This window comes from Python bivittatus, unplaced genomic scaffold (assembly GCF_059951505.1).
Source record: "Python bivittatus isolate LINGU-HERP-01145 unplaced genomic scaffold, Pbiv_v1 ctg000270_np1212, whole genome shotgun sequence".
In the NCBI taxonomy this organism is placed as follows: domain Eukaryota; kingdom Metazoa; phylum Chordata; class Lepidosauria; order Squamata; family Pythonidae; genus Python; species Python bivittatus.
The window spans coordinates 1,901,229-1,917,422 of NW_028277050.1; the positions used below are offsets into that span (position 1 = coordinate 1,901,229).

At 39.6% G+C, this 16,194-nt stretch overlaps 1 protein-coding gene across 1 annotated transcript; it reads left to right on the plus strand.

The window, feature by feature from the left end:
* The first annotated feature begins 3,762 nt into the window (after nt 1–3,762).
* GPR162 (G protein-coupled receptor 162) lies at nt 3,763–13,653 on the plus strand. Its single transcript, XM_007420437.3, has 4 exons — nt 3,763–5,602; nt 8,499–8,688; nt 10,699–10,850; nt 12,822–13,653. Exons 1-4 carry the CDS (start codon nt 4,736–4,738, stop codon nt 13,392–13,394), a joined length of 1,782 nt encoding a protein of 593 aa, XP_007420499.1. The 5' UTR covers nt 3,763–4,735; the 3' UTR covers nt 13,395–13,653.
* Nucleotides 13,654–16,194: the final 2,541 nt, after the last annotated feature.

Below are 16,194 nucleotides of genomic sequence, written 5' to 3' on the forward strand. Positions count from 1 at the left end.
GGGGTGGGTAACTGCAGGCAGAAGGCTTGCTGGAAACCAGGAGGCAACCCTACCCAGACGTCAAGGCGGAAAAGGCAGGAGAATTAGGAAGAATTAGGGCATATTCCTGTAACAGTTTGGGCCAGGTTGTGGGAAAGATCAGCAAGAAAGAACAAACAGCTTTGTAAAACTTGTACTCAATGGAAGCTTTGTGGTTTTGGAAGAATGGGCAAAGTAACACTAGAATTAACTAGTATCTTTATTGGCATTACATGTGAATGGCAGATACATGGAATACCCAGGCTAAATATAGACCTTAATGACATCTGAAAATGGTATGAAGTTGAAGTCATAATAATTGACAAAAGTTATTGAGCCAGGAAATACAGCAGGACAGAAGTTATTGCCTGTATGATACTAACTAGGAACACAGGAGTAACAATGGGAAAGGAGGTTGCCTTGATCTCCTATTTGCGGGCTTCCCAGATCCGTTTGGTGGGTCATTATGTGAGATAGAATGCTTCTTAGATGAGCCTAGGTCTGACCCAGCAGCTCCTGACCAAATATTACTTGTACATTATCTGGTAGCAATAGTAATCAAGACCAGCATGGTAGATTGAAGGCAGCATTTTTAAAATCAACCTTTAATATGTTTATGAGCAGTTCATTTTGTGATTCTCAGATTCATATCTATTTGCATGATAGATTGTGAATGGGTTGCTATCTATTTTGGGAGAAACAGACTTGGAGGGAGGGAGGGAGAGATCTAATAAGACTGTAGCCCTAGGAAAGTCTCTCTACTCCCTCTTTACTTATTCCAGTCCATGTCCTGAGTCAAAAACATTAAGGTCAGGGAAAGAACTTAGTTGAAGAATCATTTCCAGCCAATAAACAAATAGGACAAATACCTAATTGTGGACAGTACCTAAACATATGGTGAGGATGGACTGAAGCACAGAGGATGGACAGTCTGCATGGAATAAGACAGAGCTGCTGGGGAATGCAAGCTTGCAAGAGCTGAGCTGGAATGAGAATGTTCAGCAGGCTTGAGAAGTAGTACCACCATCAGGGTGGGAGCTTGGGACCAGAACAGCATGTGGGCACTGAGAATTTATGAAAGGAAATTCTTAATTGAAGTAGCTTCTGTTACTCAGAGGATAAGTGAATTGGCAGAACCATGAGCTGGTGGTTGTGTGTGGGTCACAAACATTAACTGGGAGGCAGACTGTATTAGCTTTAGAAGTAAGGAAAAAGGAAGAGTCGTTCTACAGTAGTTGAAAGTTCTCCTGCACCAGAACAGGAAATGCCATGTGGATAATCCATGTCAATGGTATCCAGGTGCTTAAGACAGAACATTCAAATGGCATTAAAAGAGAAGACCACCACTGGATGATTCTAGAGGCCTCTCTGTGTGCATAGTGCTGTTTCTTCCTTTGAAGGGGCAGGTATGCAGTTCGGGGGGGGGGATGCTCTTTGATCTTGTACTGTTCTTGAGCGCCCTGGTCAGTGCAGTGACGATGAGCAGCTGTTTTTGATTTTTCCTCTATGTTCTTTCCTGATCTGACCATGAACAGCTTATTTTTAATTAGATTATTATAATCCACTCTAGGTGAGAACTCCCTTAAAGGAAATTCAAAATTGTAGCAGATTCAGAATGTAGTGGCCAGACTTCTGTCAGGAGCTTCACAGCAGGAGTATATGATACTTGCTCTGGCAAAGCTGTATTGATGGTCCATTAATTTCCAGATTAAAATCAAGTTGAAATTAACCATGGTCAAGGCCTCCTCAGTGGTGGCGCCAGCTATCTAGAATTTCTTCCCCCTCCAAGTTTGGACCACTCCCTTCCTGGTTTGTTTTAAGAAATGACCAAATACTTATTTTTATTACCTAGCCTTTTCCCTTAGGACTTTGCTTTTCAGATTATTAATCAAATACTGTTGAGCCTGAAGTTATGTAAAGTCATATTACCTGCTATTTATGGATTTTATATTGTGTTTTGTGGTTTTAGTAAACTTTGTAATTGGGATTTTCTTGTTTTATTTATATTGTTAATTTTTGTGCAGGCCACTTGTACTGGCAGTAAGTAGGTTATAAAGATGAGAAATAAATAAAGGTCAGCTAGAAGTTTCTAGGGTGCTCATTAAAAAGCAGGAAGGTAATAGCTCTCTTTCACAGTCACTCCCCAGCAGCTAATATTTAAAGCATTCTGCCTTCAGTACAGAACAGAGACAAGATTAATATTCATTGAATTTGTCTAGCTATTTTTTAAAAAATGTCTACATTAGTGGCCATCATCACATTCTGATGTTAATTTCATAATTAAACTATATGTTTTAAAAAGAGTTTCCTTCTATTGATCTTAACTGTTCCCAAGTAATAATACCTACAAAGATATTTGTCTATATACATTTTCTATATCATACAAGATTTTATATACCTCTGTCACATCTCCCCATAAAAGCCACAAATCAGTGTAATCTTCCTCCACAGCAGAGATGTCCTAGCCCTCTAATTAGTTTGGTGGCCTTTCTGTACCCTTTCCAGTGCTATGATATCCAGTGCTAGCAGTAATAACACTAAACAAGGCAGTCTTCCATTATTTACATAAGGGCATTACTCTATTGGCAATTTCATAGTCAGTCTTTTTCCTAAATAGCATGAAATCACTTTTTTACATTTCATTGATCTTTTCATTTGACCCATGACTTCAAGATCCTCACTGCAAGATTAGATTCTGTTAGTATTTAAGTGAAATTCAGATTCTTTGCTTCAATGTGTATCACTCTGCACTTACTTAATTTTCCCTTCTTAAAAACCCATTCAGTTTGCCTTTGAATCTCTTTGCAACCTCAAACTCTCTTTGATTTTAGCACCCTGAGTAATATGGTTAACAACGTTGATCATTTAGCTGCTCATCCATGACTCCAGATCATTTATAAACATATTTTTTAAGTATTGATTCTAATACAGATCCTTGGGGAAAACCCTTCTCCCCTTTGCATATTTCCCCATTTATTTCTATTGTTTGCTCCTGGTTTAACTGCTTCCATGGGAGGAATTGCTGTCTTAATCAAAGGCTGCTAAAGTTGCTCCATTCCCTCTGTGCATTTATGTTGATTAAAACGAGACACAATTCACAGAAAGTTTTCCTGGATGAACCCTGTTGACCTATTACACTCTGGACGTGTTAAAGAGGCTTGCGCAGGACTCTCCAGAACATTGCAATGGATGGACCAAATTCCTGCATTGCCACCCATCATGTCTACTAGCCTGCTTTGCCTTACCATAGGCAGCAGAGTAGATGGGTATTGTCAGACCAGGAAAAGATTGAAAGAGGCACTTGAGAGATAGAGTTAGAATCACCCCCCTCTTCACTAGATGCTTTCACAAAACTGCTCTGGTTTCAATTCTCCTGGGGTGCAAAGAAGCAGGTTACAATAGGTTCTTGTGCCTGGTATGTGCTTGAATTCAGTCTGTAGGCTTCAGTGTTGTACTGACCCAGTGTTGTGGCACAATAGGTTGTACACTCCATTAACTACTCATTGTGTGGGTGGATGAGTTGGAATGGTTTCTGTGAGTGGAGGAGAATAGGCAGGAAAAGATGCCTTCCTGTTTTCTTATATTTTCCTTTTTCTTCTTTCTACAGTACAAATGGTTCTCTAAACTCTAACTTGCCAAGGAACTTGGGGAAATGAAAATCTTTCCTGCAGTTGTTGATTGGGTATCTATGGATTCCAAACCAGAGGACAAGGTTCTATGGATAGCGAGCCCAAGTGCCTGGCAGAAAAGCAAAGGAAGTTGGTCATGTGTGGTCATTTAAGAGCTCTCTGATCAACAACTCAGTGGTGCCTTGCGAAAACCAAGACTTTCATTCTGCTTCCAAGTGAACTCTTCCGACCCTATCCCCCGAGAACCTTTTGTTTAATTTTTATTCATCTTGGAGAGGCAATGTCAAGTGAGATTACTAACAGGAGGTAATAATTTTTGAAGACAGAGAAAGGAAGGAAGCAACAGAGGAAAAGATGGCAATGGAAAAGAAATATACTTTTACCCCTTCTTTATCTAGTTTTCTTAAAATGCACCGTTAAACATATTTGGAGGCAGCTTAATTTCCTAAAGGGAATTACAGCATTAATCTAAAATATAACATGAGCAGCACAAATATATAACTCTCCAAAATCTATTATTCAAGCCAGCAGTAAATCAGCAATTATATAGACCAGCAATTTAATACATGCATCAAGGGACCTTACATTTTCTCCAAAAATCCAAGTGGGATGGACATAGGTTAACATCCTTATATTGAGGCTGTTCAGTAATACTGGTCTTACTGTTGTAAGAAGATATAAGGATCCTCCAATTCACTGAAGATGCTAACTTTCCTTGAAAACAAAACAGTGTCTTCACAGCAAATAAGAGTAACTCAGTTTTGTGTTTTTGCTTCATAGTTTTTGCTCTATAAAATAATTTTAAAAAAAGAGAGAGAGAAAGAGAAAATAATCAAAAGAAAAAAGAGATGGGTCAGAACCGTGTCAAGGAACATATGGATCAGAATAGTGGAAATGAAGAAAAAAGTGTGAAGGATGTAGGTCAAAAGAACAACAAGGAGTAAAGAAAGACATGGTGTGCACCTCATGGCAATAGTTAGACTTTTTTTCTGCATCCCTCTTCTATTTACGAGACAGCTACAGAAGTAAACATTGGGTTCTCTGCCAGTATTCTGGGTGTATTCGTATCCCGAGAAGGAGGTGGCACAATGAATCGTGGAGGTGACAGCAGCTCCATGGAGGAACTATCGAAAGCTACCCTGCACATTAACTCACTTTGGTGGTTGGCTTGTGGACTCCTTGCTCTGCTCGCCAACTCCTGGATAATCTTGAGCATCACAGCAAAGCAACAGAAGCACAAGCCCCTGGAGCTCCTCCTCTGCTTCCTGGCGGGGACGCACATTCTCATGGCTGCTGTGCCACTCACAACCTATGCAGTGGTGCAGCTGCGACGCGAATCTTCTGACTATGATTGGAATGAAAGCATTTGTAAGGTCTTTGTCTCTACCTATTATACGTTGGCCTTGGCGACATGCTTCACTGTGGCCTCTTTGTCTTATCACCGTATGTGGATGGTAAGATGGCCTGTCAACTACCGGCTGAGCAATGCTAAGAAGCAGGCCCTGCATGCTGTGATGGGCATCTGGATGGTCTCCTTCATTCTTTCCACCTTGCCATCCATTGGCTGGCATAACAACGGAGAGCGTTATTATGCCAGTGGCTGCCAGTTTATTGTCAGTAAGATAGGCCTAGGCTTCGGTGTGTGTTTTAGTTTGCTGCTTCTTGGAGGCATAGTCATGGGCTTGGTGTGTGTGGGTATTACTTTCTACCAGACTTTATGGGCACACCAAAGGCATCATAGATGCCATCACCAAAGGACAGATGATGCCTCTTCTTCTTGCCCTTCTTCAGTTCACAACACTTTCAATGTGCCAGCCATTGTAGTAGAGGATGTAAGAGGCAAAAGACGATCATCATTGGATGGATCTGAATCTGCCAAGACTTCCATGCAGATGACCAATCTCATCAGCGCTATTGTTTTCCTGTACGACACACTGACTGGTGTGCCCATTTTGGTAAGAAATATCCTGTTTTTGACCTGCTTTTTGGAAGGTTTTTAGGGGGCATAAATCCAGTTATGAATCCTCAGTTTCTGTTAGGACTGGCATACTGCAGTCAGTTTAAGAAAGCAGTTCCCCCATCTTGCACATACAAAGACGTTTCCTGAAATAAGGGCATTTTACATTCTGAAATAGAATAGTAACAACAGGCATTTGGATTATATTTCAAACCTAAGCCATTTTTTTTTCATTAACGTCTTTAAAATTAGGCATCCTTGGCAAAATCATCTGTAGTCTTCAGAGACTGTGTATATCAGTCATACATTCTGTCCTTAGGTCTGGTTCCTACCCATGCACTGCACTAAGGAGATACCAAGTGCCTTAATAGGATTTCAAAAGGACCCTATAATTATACACCAACTTTTGGAGGCTAAGCAATACATGGATGCCTTTGAAGAGTATGCCAGGAGCAACACTCCAAATTAATGAAATAGTTAATATTACATTTCTTTCAATATTCTGTAATATTACTATCTACATATTTGTTCACCTTTCTTTTCTGTCCTGTTAAAAATTATAAGTGGTGGCTATCTCTGGAGGGTTCTAGGGATTACACTCAAGGCTTTGGGGGCTCTGGAGCCACCAATTATCCTACTGCCTTGTCAGTAGAAGGCAAGCCATCCAGCATCAGGGGTGAGTGCCCTAATCAAAATTGTGCTCCCGGTGTAGTAATATATTTTTCCAGTAGAAGAGAATATGTGTAGCTCAAGGTTGAACTGTGGAGTTCTCAGAGAACCCCAAGGACTCCACAATATATTTTCCTTATAATAGTAAATAAGTGTCATGGTTGGGGAGAAAGGAAATACATGTATTCTGGGACATTTTGTGGGTAGGTGCTAAATCTATCTTAATGTCTAACACCATTCTGATCCCCTCTCAGCGATGCTGTAGAGCACATCTTTGTTCCACAGAATTAATGGGAACCACTGAGAATCAACTATATGTATATGCATTTTCAGATATACAGTCTTATTACAAGTCTGATGGTTTTGTTCACGCTGGACAAAAATATTTGAATCTCGGGGACTATTTATTTGTATACATATGTCCAAGAAACCAGGGCCAGGTAGACGTTCAGATTTATTGGTAGACTATCTGGTTGACATGCTAGATTGCCAATTATTTAACAATAAGAACAATGAAACTCCCATATTCTAAATCAGAATGCTAATGTGAAACAAATCTGAGCAGGTGGCAACCCTCAGCCAACCTTGGCAGATGGCAGAAGATAAACACTTTGGTTAGTATTTGGCCAGGGTTTGTGGTAGACAGAAGTAAAAGAAAACCCCAGAAGAAAGCTGTGGAAATCCACTTCTGTTATATTGCTAAGAAGACTGCATGGATGCAGTATCATTTGCTTTAAGATGAAGAAAACCAGGTGTGAATTTTTGTGTGGCTGACTTGTAAATATATTTTGGTATTAAAACTAAAATGCTTTTTATTTTTATTTTTGAATTTCTAAGCTTTTTTTTTAAATGCAAGCATTTGTTTTTTGTTTTTTAAATGTATGCCTGTCATGGTAGAAAATTACAGTCTCATGTTTATCTCCAAATGTTGTCATTTTTTTTCTGACAGGGAAAAGATAGAGCAAAGATAATCCTTTACAGCCTGAAGCTGTAAGGGTTTTCCACTCTTTCAGGATAAACCTGAACTGTGTTTTTTCAGCCCATGCTTTTACAGATCACTTTTGACAAAATACAACACCGAAATCCTTTACCACTAGTGTTTCAGTGGAAGGAGATAAGTTAAGGTCTTCCTTCTTAAGAGCATGGCAAGAAAAAAAATATTGCAGTTGTCAATTTCAATATACTCTGGAATTTTCAGCCAGAATTCACATTGCTGATGAAATTTTTCTTCTCATCCAGCAGTAGAGAAATACAGAGTTGCCAATGATTAAAGACAAATATCGGAAAACTTTAGCGAACCAGCAAACATTACTAAATGGGTATTTGCTGTTAATTAGAATTTAGAATAGTACAAAAATATTTTTTTAAAAAATACCAACAGCATTTTTTTAAAGGCACAGATATCCATGGAGATTATTTTTAGGCATCAATCTGGTGATGTCACAACCATTATGGGTGCTTCTAACATCTGTGCAATCATGTGCCGCACACCGGTTGTGATAATAACACACAATTGTTTAATTTTCGCAACAACCAACACATTGCTATTTAAATGCTAAGGGGAAAGCAGTATCTTCTCCACAGAGATAAAGATTAAATCTAGCGGAACAAATGAAAAACTGCAGACTTCTTTCATAAAGAAAGAATGCAGAAAAGCCCAATGACCAGACTAACTGAGATATTATGCTCCCCTATAAGGCAGTTATGCTGGCCCTTTGCGACTGCCGCTCTTGATCAGCTCTTGCTGTTTACTTGGATAGCAATTGTTAGCATTATTTTTTAAAAAACAATAAAGTACTATAATGTGTTGCAAGGCAATAGCCAGTGCACACTGAAATTATTTTCCAGACTTACACAATTTCAGCTTCTGCATATGGTGAACTAGCCGGGAAGCTGTTCTCCACAAAGTATTTGTGGGTATTTCCTAACCCTGGTAATGCTGGAGTACAAAACAGAGAACAATTTTAAAAGTGTTTTGAGGGTGGCTGCATTGGCTACAATACATGTTTACATTTAGCTGTGTTATCACTGATCAGATAGGACTGACTGCGTTTTGAGAAAGTCTTCCGTTTGCAAAGCCTGTATCAGATCTGTGAATGTTAAGCATCATGAGTAGCATTCCTGTTTTAGCTGAAAAGTTTACTCTCTGGACTGTTCTGTGATGAACAGGGAGCCCACTGTGGAGTTTTACTCACACTATCTATCTCTCTCTCTCCTTATCTTAGGTGGTCAGCTTCTTCAGCCTACGCTATGACACTGCTCCCACCTGGATGGTGTTGGCTGTGCTCTGGTGCTCCATGGTGCAGACGCTGCTACTCCCGTCATTCATCTGGTCCTGTGAACGTTACCGGGCAGATGTCCGGACTGTCTGGGAACAATGTGTAGCAATAATGTCAGAAGATGATGGGGAAGATGGTGAGCAACCCACCCACTCCAGTCCCTATATGATATATTGAGGACGCCCCATACTGTGGAGACGGTAGAGTAATCACAAGCTTCAGAACAAGGTGTGAGGTGTGAGATCAGCAGCCAGAATTAGGGATCCTTTCAGGAGATTAATCAGTGGAGTGCCTATCTTTTTATCTGTTGCAAGTGTGCATGTTTTGGATGGTGTGAATGTGTATGTGTTAATTCTTACACAGTACCAACTTAAATAATTCCTAAAACTGCAATGTGTTCCACACGGAAAAATTCTTTACTCTCTCCCCTGAATTTTAAGGATGAGGGGTACATTAGAAAATGGAAAGGGGCTGAAATGAAACCAGTTCATCTTCTAGACCAGTGTTGTCCAAACTTGGCCACTTTAAGATGAGTGGACTTCAACTCCCAGAATTCCCCAGCCAGCATGGGGAATTCTGGAAGTTGAAGTCCACTCATCTTAAAGTGGCCAAGTTTGGACAACACTGGTCTAGACTAACTGGAATTGCATTTGTGATTTAATACCACTGAAACAAGATGAAATGATAATAAAAGCAGAGAACTGAATAAATGCCCTTACAAGTAGTGGTACAAACCTAGACAAGAAAAAATCTGTATTTACTGGCACCTTGAGAAGTTATTCTGAAAAAGATTCTGTGAACCTAACAGTTTGCAAGACCTCTTGGAGTCTTCACTCCCATCCCTGTCAGTGTGATGTGCACAATAGTTTTCCTATCTAACTTTGTCATTTCCATATCCAGGACAGGGAAAGGAAGATGGTAGGACTAGAGAATAAATCCTTATTCCTGGAAGCCTGGAGGCCAGCCCATTTCTGCAGTTATTAACAGATTTGTACCAAGATGCAATTAAAAAGCCAGCCTTTCCATTTGTGACACTTTCAGCTTGTTAAAGTATATGACATGTTACTGAAATCAAATTGTAGAAAATCAATTGATCAGATGACATCAGCTAATATTCAGCTTATATACCTGGAAGATAAAGTTTACATATGTGCTTTTTTCAATAACTAACATTACAGTTAAGATTCTAATCACACTCAACATAAGCCTCATTTCATTCTTTCTTTTTTTCTGGAACATAGCCTGCAGGCAGTTGTACACTGAGTCAACTATCAGTTTGGCTCTTAACATCATACTTTAGGTGTTTGTGCTTTTAAACAACTACTAGATTACTACAAGGCTGGAGGCAGAAAATTATTTATCTATCTATCTATCTATCTATCTATCTATCTATCTATCTATCTATCTATCTATCTATTTTTCAAATTTGGGCACCCCCCATCTCACGAGGAAGTGACTCTGGGTGGTTAACAATTGTTCCTAACAGACCCAGTACCAGGTTAGAACATTTTATGCCTATGCCTCTGTCTAAAGCTTCATCCTATGACCCCGCCCCAAACTGCTGAGTTGCATGCACTGATTGGAGGTTTTGAATGATACTGAGCCTATAGGCATCTTCCACAGCCAGCTCTTTAGTTCACATTGGACATACAGTAAAACTGTAGGAGAGGTTCCAGCATTTGTCCCAGTAGGAAAAAAAAATTGCACATTTGAATGGAATGAGACAAGAATTATCTCAAACTGTTCTACCCAAAGAATAATCATTTAAGCAAGAAATCAAGGAACTGGACATAATCCAATATGTTATTTTGTTTACTGCTAGATTTCTCAGCAACCTCTCTTGGATACATAGCATACCTTTTAACAGCACTAAGAAAAGAGACCAGGATATATCTTGGACTAGTTATTGCTAGCCATTCACAAAAGCAAGTCTGCACTGTGAAGCACAATATAGACCGAGAGCTCTAGGTGGTAAAATATTTTAAGAAACCAACACATCATAGCTACCATACAACATTCAGATGGTACCATGCCATCATGAATTTGCAGACCTGCTCTCTCTTTGTACTGTATGGTAGGGACTGAAGTGGGCAGGGGAGAGAAATTTGAGCCTGAAAGAGGTTTTTAGCTCTCTGTTCTCCTTTAGATGGTCCCGCTGATGATTATGGAGATGGGAGGATCTGCAAGGTGCGATTCAATGCCAATGGTGCTACAGCTATGAAACAGGATCCTAGGGATGCTAAGCTGCTGCCAGTGCACCACATGCTGTTGCCCCATGACAGGGTGCATTATTTGCAAGTAAGCTGCCTGCTCTGAGTTACAGTTGGTCACACTGCCATATGAATAGAGAGCCAATGTTGTTAGTAAGAATTCTGGACTGGCACTGGGGAGATGCAGGTTCTAGTCCACCTGCAGCCACTGGGTGACTTTGGACCAGTCACTTTCAGCCCAGTGTACTCAATGATTGTTATTGTGGGGCAAAATGGGAAGAGGGAACATTATGTACATCATCCTGAGTTCATAAACAAAAAACAGGATAAAAACCTGATACACAAGGAAATAAATTACACTTCTAATCATATGCACAGGTTAGGCTACGTTAGACTGAATCAGTCTGTGTATAACAGACCAGTGTTGCTTAACCATGTTCTGTTGGATTCAAAGTACTGTATTGCAACAGCTCATTGTCCACTGTATCTGGTGACAATGTTCTTTATAATACAGTAAGATAATATGGTAAATTAGACTGAGAGACTGGCCCAAAGACATGCAATAGGCTTTATGGCTAACTAGATTTGAACTGAATATCTCGTCTGCTCTAAGGAGAACTTCAGAAAACACAGCATTGACCTCAAGTCCAAAACTGGATTCTGCTCTTGATTTTGCAGTTTATTTCATAATTATAGATGTGCTAAAAGCTAAATGGGACTTTTCATTTCTGAGAATACAGATGTTTATAGACTTACTAGTTTGATGAATGTACAGAGTTTACCTGTATTCTAAGCCAGTTGTTTTTATAAAGGGATATTAATGACTAACAAAACAAACTGTATTCTCAATTTGATGTCAAACTGCTATCTGGTAATTATAGGTTTTTCTTCACTATCATCTGGAGGGGGACATTTAAATGTAGAGCTGTTTTTTATTTGTAGAGTGTAATCCACACACCCTCCCATCTGTTTCTTCATCTCTTGTAGGAATATGGCACAATTCTCCTGCAAACAGCTGAGCTATATGCAATAATTCATGTTTGTGTTTGGGGAGATCATAGGAGAAAAACAATTTGGAGGTTTAGGGATAAGCATTTGATGTAGCACTGCAGGGAGATATGGTAGCAGCTTTTATTCACTCTATTGAAAAATTTGGGGCTGAGTGGAACTGGGGAGCTTCTTCTCCAATTAATGAACATATTGGAAGATTAACATTCCAGAGCATGTGTATCAGTCAATATATGTTGGTGACTATTCCATCTTTTCCTTTTATAATTAATTTTGTGCCAAGAAAAAGGGTACCTGGGAAAACACAGAAGGACTCCGTTCCCTTAGACTACTGATTGCAGAATGAAAGCCTTGAATAAAAGCACCATTAGGATAGTACAACAGGGTACTTCCCCCCTCCCCATTTCCACAAATATATAATATAGGAAGGCATGTATAATAAAAACAAAACAAAAAATCAGAAAGGGAATAACATTTTCTCTAAAACAACATTATGGGCAGAGAGTGTTGTTTGTTAAACTCACATATACAAAGAAGATTAGAAAATTCAAATAGCCATACATCTCCAAGCAAACGAATCTGATATGAACCTTGATTTTTTCCACCCTGGGGTGACTGTTGCATGCTGGGAAAACAGATATCCTAACAGTCTAAGTGTTTCTCAACCTTGGCAACTTTAAGATGTGTAGACTTCAATTCCCAGAATTCCCTGGCCAGCCATAAACCTGATCCTCACATCAGGTATTCTAGCCAACTAGTGGGAAAGCATTGGAGTGATTGACAAATTCTTGGGAACCTGACTTTTTAAGTTTCATAGTATTAACTTTTGATTAAAAACAATTCAAGCTTAATAACTTTAAATACTTTATTACATGTCCCCTTATGACATCTGCCTGTGGGCCATCTGGGACTTGTTATATAAAGAGAAAGGAGGAATCTGCAGTGTGTGGCTCAGATTTCTTTCTTTCATTTAGGCTATTGGACTTTTCTACCGATGGAAAACAATCTGTCTTCTTCAGCTGCTGTTTCTCCCCATTGACTTTCCTTTCAGGTTCCTATCTCACGGAGGATGTCTCATGATGAAACTAATATCTTTTCCTCCCATCGTGCTACTCCTTCCTTCCTTCAAAAGTGGTCCTCATCTGATGACATTCGGGTGGCCGCTCCCCACAAGCCTGGAGGATCCTCCAGTTTTCTGCCTCCAGAATTCCGCAGCTACCATCACCGTCGACGGTCCCCCGAAGATGAGTTCACTACACTTCGGCAGTTTCTAGAAGCTGGAATGGCTCGGGGACCTGGGCCTGGTTCCAGTGCTTGCTTCTTCCGTGATGAGATTACGACCTTCATTGATGAAACACCGGCACCCTCCCCGCACAGCACTCCACGCCACTCACGCCTCCCAGTCACAGTACAGCGTGAGCGGCACCATTCCCTCAACGGTGCTGAGCTAGAAGGCCCCAATAGGGATCAACAGTGTTCACTGACTGGCGGTGAAAGCCTATACCTCTATGCTGTGGAACAGGAGCCTGGCAAATGGACTATGCCAGCTCACGGGGCACAGTCCTTGCAGGAGGTCAGCCTACAAAATGGCACCACAGGCAACAGCTCTGCTCTGGATTTTTAAGGAAGTCCCAGAACTCAAAATTTCGGCTCTCATGTTTTTCTCGATATTGCAAGGGGACAGAATCGTGCCCACAATGGAGCCTGATGTGGAAGGGAGAACAGTAGTGAGAGGGCAGAAAAATGGCACTGCCGGAGAGCGCAACGGCACCCTGCTCTCAGTTGACAACTGAGTCCAGACCACCATAGTTAACTGAGGGCACTTTTTGTCTGCTCCCTATCTTTGGTAGCATTGTTAGCACTATCCATCTGACACTTTTCTTAGCTCCACTCATGAGAAATACTCCAGTGTGGGAAGGAATAAAATATATATATATATATATAATTGGAATGTCACATGTGTCTGGTTTTTGTTTTAGTGTTAATTAATCATGTTTTTGTGCTATTAAAGTGGTTCAGGATTCAAACCGATACGTACTTAGCTGGGAATTAGTGCCCTTAAAAACTTGCATCCCAGAAAGATATATAAGACAGTGCTGTCATCAAGCTTTTAATAAGTCTTAACAGAACAGACTGGGAAGAGCCACCCATAGCTAATCTTACCTACCAACGAAGTACATTAAATGTGAAAAGAGGAATCACTTGCAGTGATCATGAAAGTGTATATCGTGCATTTTAAAGTTAGTTGATTGATAGACTGATTATTTGCCATTAAGCCATTTTCGACTTCTAGCAACCAGTAGCTCACACCCAATACTACAATAATTCTTTCAACAGCTCTCTTGGAAAGCATTATCATCCATACATTACAGATGAGGAGGGCTAATGGGAGAAATAAAAGTATTCAAGAAGTAAATGGACAGTAGACAGTGATGAAAGCAGGATTTCATGAGGTCTTTGACAGCTATCTTTTATCATTACGCCATCACAGATGCAAACATGAGCAGAGCAAGTGCCAAAAGCTGGAAGAAAAGTACTACAAACAGCTGAATTTGTCTGGGTTCATATATTCAATGTTTATTTTTATGCCAGATCTATTCCCAGAGGGTAGCAGTTAATTCAGGGGAAAGAGGAGAAGAGATTTGCCTAGTGCTGCATTCACACTTGAAGTACTTCCAGATGATGCTTTTATATTGGGCAGTTAGAATTTTATAGAGGTGAAAATATTGTTGTCTTCCTTCAGTCACTTTCCCATGTTTCCTACAACTATTTTTTACCAGAGAAAATGCATTAAGGAGAAAAAGATGGAATAGTTACAGGGTGCCTTTTGACTGATGCTACCTGAGAGACAACCGTCTAGGGGCACTGAGTATGGAAACGTCATGCCTTGTTCACTCACTTTTTATTGGTAATGGGGGAGCACAATATTGTCCTCAACACATCCACCTATGTTTTAGCAGATGGTAGCAACTAGCTGATCTTGGCTGATATCCCCACAAAGCTAAACAGAGTTGGATCTAGTTAATAATAGATGGAAGTGCTAGTAGGCTAGACTGGGAAGTCATAAAACGTCCCAGAAGGCGGCTTTGGCAAACTATTTCCATATTACTGCCAAGAAAACTATATGGTTTTCTTATGGACCAGGGGTCAAAGTTTAAGTTGTTTCCTGGGCTCCATCTTTTTTTTTCCCCCCTTACCATAGGAAGTCTAATTCTTCTGAAATCTCCACTGGTGAAGATGCTTATAATACTAAGTTAGGAATTTTGAGTTATGCTCAATTCCTGCAATAGTAAGGTAATGGTTTACCATTGCCTTCTTCTAAGATTTGTTTTTACTTACTAGTCTAATATATTTATAAATACATTAAACAACTAAGGAGATCATCCACATCCTTGTCTTACTTCCTGCTCAGTGCTGAAATATGCACTGAGCACTCATGCATGCTTTGCATTATTTATCATTCTCATCACACCAAGCAACTATCTTTCGACTGCACAAAAAATGTCCATAAGTCAAAGCAGTCATTCATTCCTTTTCCATGTGCATGTATGAATACACTTATGTTTATCTGCATCACCACCACCACCACCATCATTATCATCTTGAATTAATCTACAGTAGGATGAAGGCCTGAAGGTTATCTACCACATTAGTCCAGTTTAACTTGGTAGGTAAATGGTTTTTTTGATTTCCCAGGCTGAAAGAATAACTGGCTCAAAGTTACTCAGCTGGCTTTTGTGCCCAAGGGAGGACTAGAACCTGGATCCCCTGCTCCTGATCCAGCCCCTTAACCAGTACATCACACTGGCTCTCATTTAACAACACAACTGAAACAAATAGGCTTTTCTTTTATTTTTTTTAATAGTTATTAAACATTATAATTACAACAGTAAAAACTAATACAAACTAAGAAAAAAGAAAAAATAGCTGCAGAAAAAATAGAAAAAAATAGAAAAGAAAAAAATAAGATAGTAAAGAAAAAGAAAAGAAATATATAAAGAAATGACTTCCCCCTTCATCACAAGTATAAACAATTTTAGTAACTTATCACCTTCTCTCAAAATACAACAAATGATCTCTTCTTCCCATATCCCATCTCTTATCTATAGACAAATCCATAAAGTGCACTGTCATTTCAGTCCTGATGTCAGCAAAAGTCTATTAAGGGTTACCAGAGATAACAATGTATCTATTTTAACCTTGATCAAATAAACCAACTTTATATTCCTTTCTTCTACTTCTAACAATCTTGATCCCTCTGAATAATGTTGTAGAACTTGATTTCTTTTCATTTTTTCTTTGTCCCTTCTCACAAAGTTCTTTGAAACTTTAACAAGCCTCTTTTGTAAATCCAGTATAGGAAAATTATCCAGATCACTCTCTTGGTTTGTTATTTGTGTACCCCTTTTAATTATTAAGACATC